At 39.9% G+C, this 22797-nt stretch overlaps 1 protein-coding gene across 2 annotated transcripts in view; it reads right to left on the reverse strand.

Annotated features, from left to right (window-relative positions):
- Positions 1-13313: 13313 nt before the first annotated feature.
- RAB28 (RAB28, member RAS oncogene family) overlaps positions 13314-22797 on the reverse strand; it is a 100389-nt gene continuing 90905 nt past the window's right edge. Inside the window, exons 7-8 of one of the 2 annotated variants that reach the window (XM_069977416.1) lie at positions 19504-19602; positions 16621-16709 (exon numbers count right to left, since the gene is read on the reverse strand). In XM_069977416.1, coding sequence (XP_069833517.1) covers positions 19510-19602 — 93 coding nt within the window. In that variant the 3' untranslated portion in view covers positions 16621-16709; positions 19504-19509. Of the gene's footprint in view, positions 16710-19503; positions 19603-22797 lie in introns of both variants that reach the window. The other variant, XM_069977415.1, reaches the window with a different exon arrangement.

Genomic DNA, 22797 nt, shown 5'->3' on the forward strand with positions numbered 1-22797 from the left:
TAAGCGTCAGTGTCAGTCAGTGTCCATTAGTAAGCGTCAGTGTCAATCAGCGTCCGTTAGTAAGCATCAGTCAGCGTCCGTTAGTAAGCGTCATTGTCAGTTGGCGTCCATTAGTGTCAATCAGTGTCCGTTAGTAATCGTCAGTCAGCATCCATTAGTCAGTCAGCGTCCATTAGTAAGTGTCAGTAACCGTCAGTCAGTGTCCATTAGTAAGTGTCAGTAACCGTCAGTCAGTGTCCATTAGTAAGTGTCAGTAAACGTCTGTGCACACACAGACATAGGTGCTCCTTCTCTTCTGAGCCCTGTTGTACGCCCACACAATACTCTACGTTCATAAATGGGGTATTTCTGTGCTAAGGAGAGATTGCTTTACAAATATTGGGGGGGCTTTTTCTCCTCTAAGCTTTTTGAAATTTGAAAAATTTGAGGTTTCATCAATGTATAAGTGTGAAAAATGGGATTTTCCATTTTCACAGCCCACTTTTGCAAAAAACTGTGAAAAACCTGTAGGGTCCACATGCCCACTGTACCCCTTGTTACAATTTTTTTAAGGGGTGTAGTTTTCAAAATGGAGTCACTTATGGGGAGTTCCCACTGTCTCGGCACAAGTGGGGCTCTGTAACTGTAACATTGTCTCCTACATATATTCCAGCCAAATCCCCACTCCAAAATTTAAAGGGTGCTCGTTCTCTTCTGAGCCGTGTTGTGCCCCTGCACAACACTTTACGTCCACAGATGGGGTATTTGTAAAAACTGAAGATTCAGAGGAATAAATGTTTTATTGTATTTTACTTTTTATAGCTGTGCGGTATGAAAGAAATAGGATTGAATTGGAATGTCTGCCAAGAAAATGGAAATTTTTACTTTTCACACTTTGCAGTTATTCCTGTGAAATGCCTAAAGGGTTAAAAACTGTTTTAAATGTCAATTTGAATACTTCAAAGGGTGAAGAGTTCAAAATGGGGTGAATTATGGGGGTTCGTAGTATACGGGCCTCTAGAATATGCTTCAAAACTAAACTGGTCCCTAAAGAATTCCCAGTTTAAATTATCACAAAAATTTTGAAAATTGCTACTAAACAATCACGGCCTCTAAAATCCTAAAAAAGTTAAAGCATGTTCACCAAATGCTGCCAACTTAAAGTAGACATGTTATAGATATGAATTAATCAATAATTTATGTGATAGAACTATCTTCCTTATTGGCAGAGACTTTCAGATTTAGAGAAATGCAATTTTTTTAAATTTTTCACATCATTTTGCAGGTTTTCTCAAAAAAAAGTTAAAGGTATCGGCCCAAATGTACCACAAACAAAGTGGAACATGTCACAAAAAACAATCTTGGAACCAAAAGGATCGGTAAAAGCATTCCAGAGTTATTAATATATAAAGTGACACGTCATATTTGAAAAATTTGGCCGTGTCATAAACACCAAAAGTAGCTGTGTTTCCTAAGGGTTAAATCTTCAAGGGACTATACTGACAAAGCCGCGTGGCTGTATCAGTACAGTACCACAAAGATTTAAACTCTATTTGCATTCCACTGCAAAGCTTCATACTCTGTAGCATCAGAGTAGTCAAACAAGCTGAGTTCAGGGCAGGTGAAATATACTCAATATAGTGCACAGGCCAAGGTCAGGGTAGGCAGAATTCTCTTAATATGGCATGGTGGTAAATACTTGTGATTAACCCCTTAACGACACAGGGCGTAACACAGTAAACAAGGTTGAAAGAAGACAAGAGTCCATCAGGTTCAACCTAGGGAAATCCTACTGTGTTGATCCAGGGAAGGCAAAAACATGAGGCAGACGACAACCGCCCCACCACAGGGAGAACACCCCCCCTCCCCTACTCCAATGGCAACCATAATAATCCCCGGACCAACGTATCACCGGAAATCTAATGCCCATAACTTGTAATATTATATTGTTCAAGAAAAGCATCCAGGCCTCCCTTGAACTTGTTTAATGAATCAGCCATGACAACATCATGTGGCAGAGAGTTCCACAGTCTCACCGCTCGTACAGTAAAGAACCCGCGTCGATGCTGATGATGAAATCTTCTTTCCTCTAGACGTAGAGGATGCCCCCTTGTCATGGTTACAGACCTAGGAGTAAAAAGATCACTACAAAGATCTCTGTACTGTCCATTCATATATTTGTACATTGTGATCAGATCGCCCCTAAGACGTCTTTTTTCTAGCGTAAATAACCCCAAGCTTGATAACCTGTCTTGGTACTGTAACCCACCCATTCCCTTAATGACCTTTGTTGCCCTCCTCTGCACCCGCTCCAGTTCAGCTGTGTCCTTCTTATATACCGGTGCCCAAAACTGTACACAGTATTCCATATGTGGTTTGACCAGTGATTCATAAAGAGGCAAAACTATGTTCTCATCTTTAGCATCTATACCTCTTTTGATGCATCCCATTATTTTATTAGCCTTGGCAGCTGCTGCATGGCACTGATCACTAAAGTTGAGTATACTGTCCACCAATATCCCCAGGTCCTTTTCGGAACTAGTTTTACCCAGTGTTTTATTATTTAGCACATAACTGTACTTTATATTTCTATGGCCCAAGTGCATAACCTTACATTTATCCACATTAAACTTCATTTGCCATTTTACCGCCCAAGCCTCTAGCTTCTCCAAATCCCTCTGTAATATGATATTATCCTCCTCTGTACTGATTACTTTACCCAGTTTAGTATCATCTGCAAAAATGGAGATTCTACTCTGTAGCCCCTCAACAAGATCATTAATAAAAAATATTAAAATGAAGTGGACCCAACACTGACCCCTGTGGTACCCCACTAGTAACTAAAACCCAATCTGAATATGTTCCATCAATGACCACCCTCTGTTTTCTATCACACAACCAGTTACTTACCCATTTGCATACGTTTTCCCAGAGTCCTAGCATCCTCATTTTGTAGACCAACCTTTCATGCGGCACAGTATCAAATGCCTTTAAAAAGTCCAGATACACAACATCCACAGCCTCCCCAAGTCCAGTCTATAACTTACCTCTTCATAGAAGCCGATCAGATTAGTCTGACAGGACCGATCCCTCATAAATCCATGCTGGTGCTGTGTTATAAGATCATTTTCATTAAGATACTCCAGTATAGCATCTCTTACAAACCCCTCAAATACTTTACCTACTATAGATGTTAGACTTACGGACCTGTAGTTTCCAGGATCACTCTTTGACCCCTTCTTGAATATTGGTACCACATTAGCTATGCGCCAGTCCTGTGGAACAATCCCTGTCGTAATAGAATCTTTAAATATTAGGAATAACGGTCTGTCTAACACAGTATTTAATTCTTGCAAGACTCTAGGATGGATACCTTCCGGGCACGGTGACTTATGGATTTTAATGTTTTTAAGGCGTCTCCCCACTTCTTGTTGTGTTAGGCAGGTGAGATTTATAGAAGGATTTATATTATCCCTAGTCATGTCCTCTGTTATGGGATTCTCCTCTGTGAATACAGTAGAGAAGAATGTATTTAGTAGATTGGCCTTTTCCTCTTCCCCCTACACCATTACACCCAGATTATTTTTGAGGGGACCAACATTTTCGGTTTTAAGTCTTTTGTTGTTTATATAGGTGAAGAACATTTTGGGATTCGTTTTACTTTCTGTGGCTATCCTTCTTTCTGTTGCTATTTTTGCTTCTTTTATTTGCTTTTTACACATTCTATTCTTATGTTTATAGTTGCTCAATGCTTCCCCACTACCTTCTTGTTTTAGTAGTCTGAATGCTTGTTTCTTTTATCATTTATTTCACCCCTTACAGCTGAAGTTAACCACATTGTATTTCTCTTATTTGTACTACTTTTATTCCCATATGGTATGTGTCGTTCACACAATTTACCCAGGATGCTCTTAAATATGTCCCATTTCTCTTGTGCACTTTTGTTTCTGAAGGCATTGTCCCAGTCTATGTTCCCAAGGTCCTCTCTTAGTTTTTGGAAATTAGCCTTCCTGAAATATAATGTTTTTGTAGCCCCTCTACTAATCATTTTATTGAAGGATAATTGAAAACTTACTATGTTATGGTCACTATTACCTAGGTGACCCCCCACTTCTATTTTTGATATTCTGTCTGGCCTATTGGTTAAGATTAGGTCCAGGAGTGCCCCCCTCTTGTTGGTTCCTGTACTAGTTGGGAAAGGTAATTATCTTTTACTATTTTCAAAAACACGCTTCCCTTCCTGGAGCTGCAGGTTTCAGCTTTCCAGTTTATATTTGGGTAGTTAAAGTCCCCCATAATAATGACTTCCCCCTGCTTCGCTGCCGCATCTATTTGTCTTATAAGAAGATTTTCTGACTCTTCCACTATACTTGGAGGTTTATAACTCACTCCTATAAGAATTTACGCAATGTGGCCGCCTCGGGGAGTTCAGAGGGGGGGCCGCACGGTGACCCCGCTCTGAACCGCCAGGGTCCCGGGTGCCGCATGTAGCCCAGGACCGCGGCTATTAGCGGGCACGGTCCGATCAACGTGCCCACTAATTAAGTAATGAGATGCAGCTGTCAAAGTTGACAGCTGCATCTGATTACTTATGCAGCCCGATCGGTGGTGGTATAGTGGCGGAGATCTTTGCCCCGGAGCGATCTCCGTGTCTGCTGCCGGCCGGGGTCTGCGCCGTAATGGCGCTGATCCCGGCTCGGCACTCGAATGCTTTCGGCTGCAGCAGCCGAAAGCAATCGAGTGCCTATCTCATTGATCTATGCTGTATAACTATACAGCATAGATCTCAATGAGAGATCAGTGTGCTTATACTAGAAGTCCCCCAGGGGGCTTCTAGTATAAGTGTAAAAGAAAAAAAAAAGTGTTATTATTAGTATACAAAAAAACCCCAAAAACTCCCCTAATAAAAGTTTGAATCACCCCCCTTTTCCCATGTTATAAATAAAAATCAACAAACATGTTTGGTATCGCCGCGTGCGTAATCGCCCAAATCATTAAATTATCCCATTCCTGATCTCGCACTGTAAACAGCGTAAGCACCAAAAAATCCCAAAGTGCAAATTTCCGCATTTTTTGGTTGCATCAAATCCAGAAAAATTGTAATAAAAAGCCATCAAAAAGTCGCATATGCGAAGTCAAGGTACCAATAGAAAGAACACATCATGGCGCAAAAAATGACACCTCACACAGCCCCATAGACCAAAGGATAAAAGTGCTATAAGCCTGGGAATGGAGCGATTTTAAGGAACATATATTTGTTAACAATGGTTTAAATTTTTTACAAGCCATCACATAATATAAAAGTTATACATGTTACATATCGTTTAAATCGTAACGACTTGAAGAACATACATAACAAGTCAGTTTTACCCCAGGGCGAATGGCCCCCAAAAAAACACCCCACAATTTCACCACAATTTCAAAGTACAATTAGTGGCGCAAAAAATAAGGGCTCATGTGGGTTTCTAGGTGAAAAAATGCAAGTGCTATGGCCTTTTAAGCACAAGGAGGAAAAAAAACTAAGTGCAAAAATGCAAGTTGGCTCTGTCCTTAAGGGGTTAAAGTATTTTAGAATTGATACCTTTATTGGCTAACAAAAATTGTTAGAATTGTGAGCTTTTGTGATTCAAAAGATCCCTTCATCAGACAAGTTCACAAATTTATGAACTTGTCTGACAAAGGAATCTTTTGAATCCTGAAAGCTCACAATTTTTGTTGGCCAATAAAGGTATCACTCCTAAAATACTTTAATCACAAGTATTTACCACCATATAGATTTTTCTGGCTAACACTGTACCATACTATTTTTTTTCTTGATATGGTAGAATGTCATAAGGTCAGACAGGCGGCACAATATGGGAAGAAATTGGGAAGGCAAAAAATAAAACTGCACTAATAGGAAGCTGAGAACCTTACAGGTCACACAGAGAACAATATAAGACACCTAATAACTTGGAATGATGGGACATTGGCTTGAGAAGTAGAATTTCAGTGCACACAGGCCCTAGAAGAGACTTTAAATGGACTCTGTCACCTCCAACCCACCAACTACTTAGACTCCAGAATATAATGGAGAGGACTACTTAGCTCCAGAATATAATTGAGAGGACGACTTAGCTCCAGAATATAATGGAAAGGACAACTTAGACTCCAGAATATAATGGAGAGGATGACTAAGCTCCAGAATATAATGGAGAGGACAACTTTGCTCCAGAATATAATAGAGAGGACGACTTAGTTCCAGAATATAATGGAGATGGCAACTTGGAGAGGACTACTTAGCTCCAGAATATAATGGAGAGGACGACTAAGCTCCAGAATATAATGGAGAGGACAACTAAGCTCCAGAATATAATGGAGAGGACTACTTAGCTCCAGAATATAATGGAGAGGACTACTTTGCTCCAGAATATAATAGAGAGGATGACTTAGCTCCAGAATATAATAGAGAGGACTACTTAGCTCCAGAATATACTGGAGATGGCAACTTAGACTCCTTAATTTGTGGCCTTAAAGCAAAGGAAGGAAAGAACATAGAAAGATAAAAACTGCAGCTATAGAATCTGCGTTGTATACTCTGCTGGAGAGGATAATGGAGAGGATGACTAAGCTCCAGAATATAATGGAGAGGACTACTTAGCTCCAGAATATAATGGAGAGGACGACTAAGCTCCAGAATATAATGGAGAGGACTACTTAGCTCCAGAATATAATTGAGAGAACGACTTAGCTCCAGAATATAATGGAGAGGACAACTTAGACTCCAGAATATAATGGAGAGGATGACTAAGCTCCAGAATATAATAGAGAGGACTACTTAGCTCCAGAATATAATGGAGATGGCATCTTAGCTCCAGAATATAATGGAGAGGACAACTTTGCTCCAGAATATAATAGAGAGGACGACTTAGCTCCAGAATATAATGGAGATGGCAACTTGGAGAGGACTACTTAGCTCCAGAATATAATGGAGAGGACGACTAAGCTTCAGAATATAATGGAGAGGACTACTTAGCTCCAGAATATAATGGAAAGAACTACTTAGCTCCAGAATATACTGGAGATGGCAACTTAGCTCCAGAATATAATGGAGAGGACTACTTAGCTCCAGAATATAATGGAGAGGACTACTTAGCTCCAGAATATAATGGAGAGGACTACTTAGCTCCAGAATATAATGGAGAGGACTACTTAGCTCCAGAATATACTGGAGATGGCAACTTAGACTCCTTAATTTGTGGCCTTAAAGCAAAGGAAGGAAAGAACATAGAAAGATAAAAACTGCAGCTATAGAATCTGCGTTGTATACTCTGTTGATGTATAATCTACTGATTAAAATGTACTTTTTGCAAGTGAGAAAGTATGCAAAATTCTCAAAGTTTCAGGTATTTCTAATTGTCCTTACACTTTTTTTATTATATATTTTTTAAAAGGTATGTATATTTAGGCTATGATTCCACAATGTTGTTGTTGTTTTTAAGGTGAAAAGCAGCTGTTTTAAAAAATAGCCATTAATATATAATGACAGCTGTAAATAACGATTATGATCAATATTAGAGGCTGTCAATATTATCATCAATATAGAGGCTGTCAATAATATGATCAATATTAGAGGCTGTCATTATCAAACATAGTTACATAGTTAATACGGTTGAAAAAAGACACATGCCCATCAAGTTCAACCAAAGAGGGGATGGATACAGGGAAGGGGGAGGGTGATAAGTTCTATACATATGCATTTATATTATTTTGCTCTAAGAACTTGTCTAGGCCGGTTTTGAAGCCCTCTACTGTTTTTGCTGTGACCAGATCCTGTGGTAGACTGTTCCACAGATTCACAGTTCTCATGGTAAAGAAGGCTTGTCGCCTCCGGAGATTGAACCTTTTTTTCTCCAGGCGGAGGCAGTGCCCCCTTGTCCTTTGAGGGGGTTTTACCTGGAACATCTTTTCCCCATATCTCTTGTAGGGGCCATTTATATATTTAAATAAATTAATCATATCTCCCCTTAAACGTCTCTTCTCCAGACTAAACAAATTTAATTCTTTTAATCTCTCCTCATAGCTAAGATGCTCCATTCCCCTTATTAGTTTAGTTGCCCGTCTTTGTACCCTCTCCAGCTCTAAAACATCCTTTTTATGAATCGGGTTCCAAAACAGGACGGCATACTCCAGATGAGGCCGCACCAAAGCTTTATAAAGCGGTAATATTATATCCCTGTCCCATGACCCCATGGCTGTTTTAATGCATGACAATATCCTGCTGGCTTTAGAAGCAGCTGACTGACATTGTGTGCTGTTCTGTAGTTTATTATCTACAAGTATACCCAGATCCTTCTCCATCAGCGACTCTCCCAGAGTTACTCCCCCCAGGACATATGCTGCATGCGGGTTATTAGTACCCAGGTGCATAACTTTACATTTATCCACATTGAACCTCATTTGCCAAGTGGACGCCCAAACACTCAGTGTGTCTAAGTCATCCTGTAACATCTGCACATCCTCCATAGACTGTACTGTACTACAAAGCTTGGTGTCATCTGCAAAGATAAAACATTGCTGTTAATTCCATTCTCAATATCATTAATAAACAAGTTAAACAGAAGAGGGCCCAGTACTGACCCTTGGGGTACACCACTTATTACCGGGGACCATTCGGAGTAGGAAGCATTGACCACCACTCTCTGGGTACGATTAAGCCAGTTTTCAATCCAGTTAAACATTAAACTTTCCAAACCGAAAGACTTTAACTTACCCATCAGACGTCCATGAGGAACTGTGTCAAACGCTTTAGCAAAATCCAGGTACACGATATCCACAGCCGCGGCCTAATCCAGGCTTCTACTCACCTCTTCATAGAAACATATTAGGTTGGTTTGACAGCTTCTGTCCTTAGTAAAACCATGCTGGTTATCACTTATAATACTATTAGCCACTACATATTCCTGGATGTAGTCCCTTATAAGCCCCTCAAATAGTTTCCCCACAATGGACGTTAAGCTTACGGATCTATAGTTACCTGGGGAAGTTCGAGAGCCCTTTTTGAAAATCTGCATTACATTTGCCTTACGCCAGTCCCTCGGCACAATACCAGCAAAGAATCACTGAATATTTCATACAAGGGTAGAGAAATTACAGAGCTGAGTTCCCTAAGAACTCTGGGGTGCAATCCATCAGGCCCTGGAGCTTTGGTTACATTGAGTTTATTTAATTTATCTTGGACCATATCTATAGTAAACCAGTTCAGTACATTACATGTGTTAGCAGCACTGGCCCCACCCACCTCAGTACTGGCCCCACCCACCACAGCTCCATCCTCTTTTGTATATACAGAACTGAAGAACCCATTAAGTAACTCAGCTTTCTCCTGATCCCCAGTTATTAATTCCCCTTCACCATTATTTAGGGGTCCTATATGCTCTGTCCTTGGTTTTTTTGCATTATTATATTTTTGAAGAATTTTTGGGGGTTTCTTTTGCTATCTATAGCTACCTGTCTTTCATTGTGAATTTTTGCTGCTTTTATTACATTTTTACAGGTTTTGTTGACTTCTTTGTAATGTTTAAAGGCTAAAGCTGACCCCTCTGATTTGTATTTTTTGAATGCCCCTTTTTTTCTCATTTATAGCCCTTCTAACCTCGGTTGTAAGCCATGTGGGATTTGATTTTAACCGTTTATATTTGTTACCCATAGGAATATATTTGGCAGTACAGTTATTTAATGTGGATTTGAAGATTTCCCATTTATTAGCTGTATCAGTATGTGACAGCAGCCGCTCCCAGTCTATGCCCTGAACTTCAGCCCATAACCCAGGAAAATTGGCCCTTTTAAAATTAAGAATTTTTGCCCTACCAACATGTTTTTCTTTTCTACACTTTAAGCTAAAAGTCACTATATTGTGGTCACTATTACCCAGGTGTTCATGGACAGTGACATCCCCAACCAGCTCAGCATTGTTAGAAATAACCAGATCCAACAAGGCGTCACTTCTAGTTGGCTCCTCCACAAACTGGCCGAGAAAATTGTCCTGCAGGAGGTTAAGAAATTCCCTCCCCTTTGTTGTTTTAGCTGAACCGTGCCCCCAATCTATATCTGGGAAGTTGAGGTCCCCCATTACCACTACTGTCCCCTCCCGAGCAGCCCGCTCTATTTGTCTATTCAACTGGCCATCTACCTCCTCCGGCCTAAAAAAAGTTGTGAAGACATAATCGTGTTAGTCCCGGACAGTATCCCTGAAAGAATTATGAATATAGCTCTGGGGTATAATACTGGGTACTCCAGCAAAAAATATTCTTAAATCAACTGGTATCAAAAAGTTAAACAGATTTAAAAAGTACCTTTCAATCTGACACTATGCTCCCTTCTGCCACCTCTTTCCGTGTCAGGAACTGTCCAGGGCAGCAGAGGTTTGCCTCTGCTCTGGGCAGTTCCTGACATTGACAGAGGTGGCAGCAGAGATTGAAAGGAATTACACTTCTTTCTCTGGGACATTCAGCAGCTGATAAGAACTTTCTGTTTTGAATAGAGGTAATTTACACATTTGTATACTTTTCTCTGGAATGCACCTTTAAGGCTGGGTTCACACATGTTTTCTTTAACCGTTTTTTTACAAAAAAAAAATTGCTGGAAAAACTGATGCATTTGTGTGCATGTTTTGATCTGCTTTTCCATTGACTTTAATTATAAAGAAAAAAAAACAAAAACAGATAAGAATGCATCCATTTTTTAACGTACACAAAAATGTGGTCGATTTTCTTTTATAATGGAAGTCAATGGAAAAAAACGGATCAAAGCGGATGCACACAAATGCATCACTTTTTACAAAAACCAGATAAAAAAAAGTAGCAGGAAACCAGCCTAACTTAGTATAAAAAAAGAAATGTAATGTTTTTACTAAATGACTCAGCTTTTAACGTAAATAAAAATTCTCCACGTAAACTGTAAAACACTGCTCAAAAGTTAACATAAGCTCCAAGTTTGCTAAAGTAATTATAGAAGGAAAGTTTGTGGAAATTATCATTTACCGAACAAATGATTTATGTATGCCATCTGCAAAACCCATACTCACACAATTCATACTTCGGAGTGAAAAACACATTTGCAAGTTGTTGTTTTTTTGACAGATTTGTCAAGTAGGACACAGTGTTAGTACTTTACTCTTTCCAGTGCAAAAAAGGCCCCACCAAATTTGTGCAATAGACTGGATGACATCCAGATATCTCACTTCATATTTTCCTAGTCAGTCATCAAAATATTTTTTTCCACATGCCAACATGATGAAGCAGCTTTTGTTTATCCTCCATGTCGGCACTAAGATTTGGAAACATACACAAGAGATGGATGTGTTCCCTATCTGATCCTAAGCCCTTCTTTTTACAGATCCTTTTCGTCTAAAGCTCTTAGCTGGTTTTGTTTTCGTAGTACTTGCAGTTTTGTGTATCTCACATAGCGTGACTTCTGCTCGGAGTTTTCTTCTAGGAAATTTTGTAGCATAAATCATACGGTAGAGTCGTAAAATATAAGTGGTGAATAAGAGACATGACGAAAGACACTATCTCCAAAACACAGCATGCTCTAGGGGTGGCATTTTTCTCCCATAGATCTCTAGTTTGGAAAAAAACTGTCAGTATTGGTTGTGGGTTTTTTTTTGTTTCTGTTTCCCATATTGTAAATTACATGATTCGAAAAAAGATAATTTAAGCACCTGATTCATATATTCATAAATTATACTGTTTAGATGCTTCGATCAAGGCACCTAAACCATTTTATGTCTGAATTAGAGATGAGCGAACCTCGAGCATGCTCGTCCATCCGAACCCGATCGTTCGGCATTTGATTAGCGGTGGCTGCTGAAGTTGGATAAAGCCCTAAGACTATGTAAAAAACATGGATATAGTCATTGGCTGTATCCAACTTTAGAAGCCCCCGCTTATCAAATGCCGAACGCTCGGGTTCGAATGGACTCAAGCATGCTTGAGGTTCGCTCATCTCTAGTCTGAATCATTAATGGTGGAGCAGACCGAGCAGCACCCCTGCAATTTGATCTCAGGGTGCTAACCAGTTGTCATGGCAGCCCAAGGCCTCTACTAGGCCCCAGGGACTGCCATGGCCGACAATACCAGTGTAACTCACATGTATTACATATGCATTATAGAGATGAGTGAACCTCGAACATGCTCAGATTTGTCCAAACCTAAAAGCTCTGCATTTGATTACTGGTGCCTTTAAGTTGGATGCAGTCCTAAAGAGTCTAGGAAAACATGAACACAGCCTATGGCCTATGCAGAGCATTCAGGTTCGGACCAACCTGAGCATGCTCAAGGTTGGCTCATCTCTTTCTTTCCTAAAGCACTAGATGTGCAATGTCTACATAAACAATGGTCCCTAAGGACAATGTTGAAATATTCTAAGTGATCTGTTTTTGTTTTTTGTATTTTGCATTTGAAACCCCTTTATGTTCTCTATAATAAGACACATGTACTATTTTATTGCAGCCCATGTTCTCTGGCTTTTTGCCATGTATATTGCCTTGTAACGTGCAAACATTTCAAAGTAAAAAATAAATAAATATTTTTTTATCGGCACCTTTACCGTGGCATACACCAGGGTTGCATTTAATAAATGAGCCCCTGTGTGCCATTTTATGCTATGCTCATGACTCTCAGGGGTTCTGTTACTTTTCCAGTTCACCTTCTCAATCTGGGAGGAGGAGAACAAAAAAAAAAGTAGCAGGTTGATCCGCTGTCTGACAGATATGAACAGAGCAAGACTAACCCCACCATTAATGGGGTCCGTCTGGGTTTTCAGTATGGTGTCCAACATTTAACCAGGTTAAAACACACACACACACACACACACACACACACACCTGATATAGCTTTAGGTGTCTGTTACTTTCTTCAATGTAAAACTCTGCAGATGCTGCCTGTTTAATATTAATCATTACAAAGACATGCATTGTGGCCTTAAAGGAGTTGGCCGGGAATAGAAAAACATGGCTGCTTTGTTCTAGAAACAGTGCCCCACCAGCCCATAGCTGAGCTGCACTACTACCCAGTCTGTACATAGGTGTGGTGCTGCTTTGAATCAGCTATGTCCAATCCTGGACTTATGTGTTCCCACTAGAGATGAGCTAATCTCAAGCATGCTCGGGATCCTGGGAACCAGAGCATGCTGCATTTGTTTACCAATGGCTGCAGAAGTTGTATGCAGCGCTATGGAGCCCTGGAAATCATAGAGACACTCCAGCTTCTGCAACCAACGGTAATTAAATGCAGCATGCTCAGGTTCGGACAAAGTGTTCCACAACCAAGCTGAATAAAGCAAAGACAAAAAAATAAAGCAATCAAAAAATATTTATTTTTCTTTTGTTTTTGTAGAATTCAGTTTTGCAGCTGTACTTGATAATATATCTCATTTGGGTTCTATAACAACAATGCAACCTAAAATGCATATATAGCTGCAACAATAAGACAGATACTCTGAAACTGTGCATAAGGTTCCCCCAAGTATTGTCAACTACAAAATATCTTAAGGATAAATTGAATTACACAAAAAATGCATATACTGTAAAAAAACAAATATTACACAGCTTTTCAAGAACTTAAAGGTATTTTCACACGTCTCAGATTTAATAAGACATGGATTTTACACGAGAATCTGTAAAACCCAGATTTCTGTAGTACATGTGCTGCAGATGAGGATTAGCCTCATTGTAATTTGATGGGGCTAATCTGCAAGTTCATATATCACACTGATTTTTTTACATTGCATGTGAATTGTTGCTTTAATTCTCATCAAATCTTGAATGTGTGCACAAAACACAAAAAATATCTACTTTTTTATTTGTTACATATTTGGGCTATGTTCCCACACAGTATTTTTACTCAGTATTTTGCAACCAAAACCAGGAGTGGATTTAAAATACAGAAAGGCTATGCTCACACAAAAATTGAGTTGATGGCCGCCATTTAACAGTAAATAACTGCCGTTATTTTAAAACAGCCCCTGTTTTTTGCAAACAGATATTTTTTTGCCATTAAATGGTGGCCATCCACTCAATTTCAACAGTAACATAGCCTTTCTGTGTTTTCAATCCACTTTTGGTTTTGGTTGCAAAATACTGACAACAATACTGAGCAAAAATACTGTGTGGGAACATAGCCTTAGGCTATATTTACACATCGGGAAAATTTTAGCGACAAGTAATGGCTGCAAATAATATTCATGATTATTATTTTTGACGGCCATCCGGAAAGACGGTTATGAAATCCCGTTGTGGAAACACAGCCTCAATTTGCTGGGTAAAAATCTAAGTGTAATATTGCATCACCAACAACAAATGGAAATAGATCATGTATGGTACATTCAGGACATTTTCTCAGTGGTTAAGAAAATGGAGTATACCTGGAGAAATCTGTAACTATAATAATCTCTTCCCACTGAGAATATCCTTTCTACATTCAGCCTAAGCTTCTTACTATGCTATAGTAGAAGCACCCTAAAACCAAAGGATTTTATCATAAAGAGCAGTTCCAGTATAATACCTATCCTCTCTGTTTAGGTCTATAAAATCTGTGGCCAACATTTTACTGGACCTTGTAGAAAATAATAGACAGAGGTCAGTCGAACAATGGACAGCTGTTGGCTTGTTCAGTCGACAGCTCTCTTCAGGTCCCTCCATACACATGTATACATGGCTGTGCGTCCATACTGTATTTCCTGAATAGGGAAAAGGAAGAAAGCTGCTGCCAGACACCTTTGGCATCGACTTATCTCCAAAAAACGGGGCACCATTTTTTACCCCAGCGTTTACTGTTGGGTTATTTTTGGAAGGCTCCAATACAAATTAGGGCTCATTCATATGACAAGTGGCTCTTCTGTGTTATGTATACATTGCCATCCCGTTAAAATGTGATGCTGTGTAAACATGTCCTGGCATGGGTCCCACTGACGTGGTAAACTAGTTAGGGTCACATGCTACATGTATATATTTAAAGTGTCGCACCATGCTTTTGAGTCCCACAAAATAAACATATACGTTCTGGATATTACACAAATGTAGCCACTGGTTAACAACGTTCCGGATATTAATGCTTAGAAGAAAGTGGCTGATTTACTCCAGAAACCGCACCATCCCTGCTCCCACGTTGTATAAGGTATTGCAATTAAGCTCCATTTACTTCAATAAAAAACGGAGGTGCAGAATGACATCGAAACTGGAGACAAGAGAGGTGCTGTTTCTGGAAGGAAGCAGACATGTTTTTCTAAGCTTGGATAACCCCTTTAAAAAGTTAATGGAGCCTGTGCCAGTACACATATGTATAGGTCAGCATCCCATTTTGACAGGATTATGATGTATAGGTGACAAAGCGCAAACCATGGCAGTAACATGCCCTTAGATGGTCGGTTGATCTTACCAAAACTGGCAGGTTCTGCCAAATGTAATGTGTATGGTGAGCTTAAGGGGCTAGTGCGGTGTAAAAAATTTTTCACTAAATAACACACATTACAAAGTTATACAACATTGTAATGTGTGTTATTACAGTGAATAGCCCTCTTCCCCATGTCTTCCCCAGACGTCTTCTGTTATGCTCAGCTGTGTGTTATTTAGTGAAAAATGTTTTAAACCGCAGTACCTCTTTTAAGAACTACAAAATTGTATGAAGCTATAATAGGGCACCCGTACACTTCTATGGTTCTCAATTGTATCTCGAAATGTCTTTAATTCTATAAGGACACAAAAATGTATGGCATAATTCATCAAATACGGTATTATGGTGGCATTTACCATAAAATTGATCATAGAGAATGTCCCTGTAATACAGCTTCATGCAGAGCACCAAATGGATCTGAAGTATGGAGCTGCGTGGAGTAAATTCTACAAATGTTCATATTATGGCTCTGTTATATGGAATCACATTGTCTATAGAAGTGTATGGATCAAACAAAACAAAATATGGCCTGCTCCACTGGATAGCCTTATATAGTGCTATTCTCTAATATGTTATAGATTACCCTATATCATAGCGGCACAGGGAGAAGCATAATGTTGGCACACAGCGTGCCTACACAACCCCAGTAGGTACTTCAACTCCGAGTGCTAGCAGTAAAAAGGAAAACTCAGTTTGCTAGGTCAATGAAAGACTGGGCCTATGTACAAAGTATTAGGTAACTCAACAAAGGATAATACCCTTCAGGATATAAGGAATAAGACATGCCTGGCAATTCAGAATAAAAATAGGAATGTTATGTTATAGTATTTATTGTAACCAGTCAATAGTGACTGGAGTTGCTCTTTAAGTCTATCACCATATGTCTATTATATCTGTCAGTGTGAAAATACACAAAGCTTTGGATACCTGCACACTTTTCACATCTCTGTAGATGGAGCAGACGCATGAAGGCAAAAGGTACAGTGTACAGGATTCTGAAAACTCCATTCTACTTTCTAGTGTGTGGTCCCGGGCCTTGGACACTGGCCAACCTGGCGCCTGCTGTTCATAAAACAAAATATTGTAGTAGGTTTTGAGACCTCTAAATGCACTGCATCAAGATTGTCGTTGTTACAATGAAGTTCATGGTGAACCGCTGGGCTGTGCAACAGCAGAAATCATTTCTTTATTCAGTCAATGGGACTTTCACTGAATGTCGCACATTGAGCTTCGAGGAGGGTTTACCATTCTGGTGACTGGCTCTTGACTGTAGTTCACAATGTCGGCCTTTACCACTCTCTGTAATAAAAAGAAAAAAAGGAAAATTATAAAATAACTCAATGTGCCTTTGTTGCAGAACGGGACATATTATATACACATACAAATATATTTGCTACACCTACTTAGGAATTAACTTCTAGATTAATTAAATTGAGGACATTCGGGACTGTTCACATGTAGTGTTCTTCCAGTGTTTTTGATTTGACGTAATTTCCCGATAAAAGCAACAGAAAACCCCACATGGGATGCCGGAGCATCTTTCATTAGCTAGGTGTCACTTTACAATGGTTTTAAGACTTCATTGTGCAGCTGCAGACCGGGTGTCTGGCTTTCAGAGGCCGTTCTCTTCTCTCCCATAACAGTGGATTTTTTCACACATGCTACCATATGATTAAATGATAATATAACTACACAATATAATGAAAATGAATGAAAGTAATGAAAAATAGAATCAGAAACAAGTAGACACCAATAAAATGGAATGTAAATGCTGCTCTATAACATGAAATCCTTACAATGTATTTTTTTTTTCTTTATTAACTTAGCAAAGCTACAAAAAGCCATTATGCTGCACATTTACCAATGGTCAAAAGCAAAGGATGGCAAAGAGATTTTTACAATTTACAACCTTCTCACCAAAAAGTGCAAACAATGTGGGAAAGGAAGCATGGTTACCCTGTGAAGACCACACCCATTCTATAGTAAGGAGAATCTGTCAGCTGCAATTCACGTTCCAAAGTGCTGACACTATTAGGTCAAGGAGGAACATGGTACCTTTGATAGATCTGTTTGCGCTTTTATAACGCTGAAGAATGCTTGTTCTGTGCAAAGTGTCAGAGAGGCTGTCCCAAGCAGCTAGGACAGGGGTCGGAGGGGGGAGTAAGGACACATTACAGCCCTAAGCACTTGCACTTCAGGCGCTTGAGCCTCCTAGACACTTTACACTTCTTTTTCTAAGTTATGGAAACACAGCTGGAAATATGAAAGGTATTGTGTTTCTCCTTGTCCTAACCACTAGCTAACAGTGTTAGCAATTTGAACCCTGCTGACAGATTTCCTTTAAAGTCAAATCTATTAAAGTGAGGTGTGAATAGTGTCATGGAGGTGTGGCCTATTATTCACTGGACCCTGACACCGCTATGCCTCACTGTGCTGTATGCAGAATGCCCATTACAGATTATGAAAAGGGACAGGCATTCAGGCCAGTCAAACTTATGAGTGCTAGGGCCCTGGGAACAATACCCCACCTCCTTAATACTATTCACAGCCCTGAATGGTGTTTAGTTTTTAGTGAATAGTGTTTTTTTTTCTACTTAGTGGTATTTGAGTTGTTTTGCTAGAACCCAGTGTTTGGTGATTTGGCCTTAATATTTATTCCCCGCTACAGTAATCTATTGATGTTCCTATGTGGTGGATGTCTGTGTGCTATATATTGGTACTGTACTGTACTGTACTGTGTGCTATATATATATGGTACTTTGGTACTGTGTACCACTGTCTTTCACAATAGTAAGATACTGGCAGAATGTGCCTTGACTGTTGCAAAGCACACTCCAGCAATGTATTGGGTGCCAACTGCAAGTCTATATAACTCGGTGTATTTTGTTATTGGGGGTGAATTTCTACCTGTTTCCTAAAGTATTGCTATCATACACAGTACAATCATGTACACCTAATGTTATGAACTCTGCAGCATTTGTGGTATTGCATAGTCACAATATGCATTCCCTTCTGTACCTTTTTCACTATGTGCACCCTTTTCTCTGTGCCTCCTTGAGTCTCTAGACAAAGGGCAAACATAACTAAAGGGTTGTGTTGCATTACAGACAAATCATTGGAAAATGATGATCAGTTGATCGGCTTACTCCGCACCAGTAACTTTACAGGGGAAGCCACAGTTAGGAATAATGTAGTACTACATGCAAAGCCTTATATGAATGGCTAAGTAAGAGAATGCCATCTCAAATTCATAAAACAGGGGTCTTTTGTACAATAGGAGGGATAATGTTCATGTACCTATATTCATGAAATATCCCCTTTAGGCTATGTTCACACTACGTATATTTCAGTCAGTATATGTATATTTCAATCAGTATATTTCAGTCAGTATTGCAACCAAAACCAGGAGTGGATTAAAAACACAGAAAGGATCTGTTCACACAATGTTGAAATTGAGTGGATGGCCGCCATTTAATGGCAAATATTTGCTGTTATTTTAAAACAACGGCTGTTATATTGAAATAATGGCCGTTATTTACTGTTATATGGCGGCCATCCACTCAATTTCAACATTGTGTGAACAGAGCCTGTGTTTTTAATCCACTCCTGGTTTTGGTTGCAATATGAGGACCACAATACTGACTGAAATATACGTAGTGTGAACCCAGCCTTAAGGGTTGAAATACCCAGAAGAAGTCCATTAAAGGGGATGGCAAAGGTTAGAAAATGTCTTCCAAAACAGAGCCAAACCTGTCCTCAGGTTGCATGTGTTGTGGCAACCTTGAATGGAGCAGTAACAGTAATCCATGGGCAGGTATGGTGTACTTGGGATAAAGACATGTCTTATTATCCTGTACAACCCCATTTAATGTTAAGGCAGTCGGCAAGTGTGCACATCATACAGCTCTCCCCACCCACACTGAAGTGTAGTCAATGCATTCAGAACTTTTATGAAGATTTCCCTCTACAAAGGAAGAAAGCCTTAATAATTTAAATTTAAAAAATATGGCTGCCATATATGATCCAAAATAGCATTTGCATACTGAAAATAAGGTACACATGTAAGAGAAGAGTGCACGGCTGTATATAATACCTCCATCTATTGCAATGAGCAGACTTTACTCTGAGAGTGTGCCGAGTTCAACTGTTTATCGTCTTCGGGATAGTTCACTATTTCTGCCTTTACAATTCGCTGCCAACCCGGTGTCAAAATTATAAGCGAGAGCAAAATGAATGACCATGCAAAAGGAAGAAAGAGGAGGAGAATGATGAAAAGGAAGAAAACAAATGTTAGAATAAAAGAAACAAAGAGAAGGTAAGAAATATGAGCTATGGAAAGGACATGAGAACACTGGATTCCACACATACATCATAATGAGGTTTACACACAAAACTCAGGGGATTTTGCAGCAGATTCTGGTTTGAACACCATCGGGGAACGCCATACAATCTATAGAGGAAATTCTGCCATCACCACCTCTGGTCCAGAGAAAATTTTGCTCTATGTATCTATGGGAGAACCAGAAGGACCTTTCTCACATCACTTTAAGTGGTCATCTCAGCACCATGTATAAAATGGGTCTAAAAAATACTCTGGGTCCTGTATTCTCCTAGAGTAGATCCTTGGCTTGTGCACCTTATGTATTGATTCACATCAACCAATTAATCAATGGGAAGCTACCCCTTACTCTTTTGAAAGAGGTTCTGCAGTAGCTAAGGTATAATATGCGACTCTCCTGCCTAAACATTACTTTTTATACCAAAACATTAAGAAAACTGAAGCATGTGGTGTAGAATTCCCTTGTCGTCTTCCCTGGATTCCAACAATGAGAATCAGGACCTACTGTAAGCTTGGTTGTTCAAAGAAGAGGCACACGTTACTAGAACAGATGTACAGCAACTTGGCCTGCACTACTATTACAGACCATCCCAGTAGGAAGACTAGAAAAAGAGGACATCTGCCTCTAGCTGGTTAGCACAATGCACATGTGACATGGACCAATGGCTTCTGTAATAGCCACAGTAGCAGAAGGGGTGAAACTTGTGTTCCAATGTCTATGGTACATGTCCTTCATGCTTTTATTAAACAAACCAGTGGTGAAAAATGACACAAGGTTAGAGTATCTTACGGAGAGGACACTGATGGCAGACGTTATCTTGCATGCTGGACAGGGCAGTGATTTAGAGGGGTTCAGGTTATCTCTGGTGTGAAGTGCTGTCATGTCACCATGTCACTCAGATACCCTGCATCACTTCTACACAGATAACAGTTTTACATATCTTTATTTACTGCAAACATTCCTATCCAAGACCTGATACACATTATTGAAAATGGTCAGATACCCAAGATAAACCGTAGACAATGAGCAGCTCTTTTCTAAAGCTATACAGAAGAGGAGAGAAGACAGTAACTTCTAGAAGGATGACACATGCTGAAATATATATTGAGAAATGACAGCTCCATATTAGCAGAGACAAGTAGTGGGAATGCTTCTGAGCCATTACAGAGCTCACTCATGAGTAAAGGAACTCCTTACTTGTGTGTCCCTCAAAGGGGTTCTCCAACCTATGTACACTTAGAGGCATCAAATGGGGAGCAAAAAAACAAAACACAAACAATACATACTCATCCTTTCCATTCCTGCCAGTACATCTCTGCCGCTGCCTCTGGGTTTCCAGTCAACGTGTGCCCTTACATGCAGCATAGGTTGCTGCAGTCTGTCATTGGCCTTAGAGGCCACTAGTTTTTGCACTGCTGAGGCCGGTCATTGACTGTAAGACCCCATGCACAGGGACATCATCATAGCACTTTCACCAAGGGACTCTGAAGCTGTGGTGAAACTCAACTGGTAAAAGAAGTGAACTGGTGCCTCTTAGTTTTCTGCTAAGGCCTTAAAAGGCCAAGTTTTAACTATATTAACCCCTAGACGACCCTGGACGTAGGGTTACGTCATGGAAGTCTGTCCCCAGACGACCCATGACGTAACCTTACGTCATGGGTGTTATACCCGCTATGAAGCGCGCTCCGGAGCGGAGCGCGCTTCATAGGAGGTGGGGGCCGGCTGCAGTGAGCAGCCGGGACCTCACCGGTAATGACACGTCATTAACTCCTTAAACGCCGCGGCGCGACCGCAGCGTTTAAGTGTAAGTGACCGGGGGAGTCCCCTGTCACTTACCGATCGGGACCCCCGCAGTGTGACTGCGGGGGTCCCGATCGTTGAAACGGACTGCCGGAGGTCTCTCACCTGCCTCCGTGCGGTCCGATCAGCGATCTGCTACACTGAGCCTGCACAGGCAGGCTCAATGAGCAGATCGCCGATAACACTGATCAATGCTATGCCTATGGCATAGCATTCATCAGTGTATAAATCAAAGTAATGTATGTAAAAGTCCCCCAAAGGGACTTCAAATGTGTAAAAAAAAAAAAAGTTCAAAACACTATTACACTACCCCAAAACCCCTCCCCCAATAAAAGTCTAAATCACCCCCCTTTCCCATTATATAAATAAAACATATAAAAATGAATAAATAGATAAACATATAATATACCATAGCGTGCGTAATTGTCCGATCTATTAAAATATAACAAGCGTCATTGCGACCGGTAAACGGCGTACACGAAAAGAGGGGAAAAAGTGCGCAGATTACCGATTTTATGTAAAAAATCTATAAAAAGTGATCAAAACGTCCGATCTTCACAAATATGGTATTAATAAAAACTAGAGATCATGGCGGAAAAAATGACACCCCATACAGCCCCATAGGTGAAAAAATAAAACCGTTATAAGCGTCACAATAGGCCCATTTTATTAATATTTAATTGCCAAAAAAAAGGATTTCATAAAAAAAAATATATATATAACATTAGAAAATCTGTGTAACCTGCATATGGTTGTGTTCGGACTGACCTATAGAATAATAGTGTCATGTCGCTGTTACCATATAGTGTATCATGTAGACACAGGAACCCCCCAAACGTTACCATATTGCATTCTTTCTTACGATTTCACCTATTTATATCTTCATAAATAATATATTTGGAATACCATCATACATGTTATGGTAAAATGAAAGACGCCATTACAAAGTACAACTATTCCTGTAAAAAACAAGCACTTACATGGCTTGTAGATAGAAAACTGAGAGTGCTGGAGCTCTTAGAAGGGGAGGAGGGAAAAACGGAAACACTAAGATCAAAATTTGCGCGGTCCACTGGGTCATTTTGGGCCTGGTCCTCAAAGGGTTAATGTCCAAGGTACTTTTTCTGTTTATTTTATCCATGTTCTCCATCTACTGCAGTCAATGGGGAAAATACTGAAAATTCACTGGGTAGAACTTGATTTTGGCTTAAGGTATGCCAGAGAAATGCCAGCCTTTGCCTAAGACC

The sequence above is a fragment of the Dendropsophus ebraccatus genome, chromosome 7 (genome assembly GCF_027789765.1).
Source record: "Dendropsophus ebraccatus isolate aDenEbr1 chromosome 7, aDenEbr1.pat, whole genome shotgun sequence".
Lineage (NCBI taxonomy): Eukaryota > Metazoa > Chordata > Amphibia > Anura > Hylidae > Dendropsophus > Dendropsophus ebraccatus.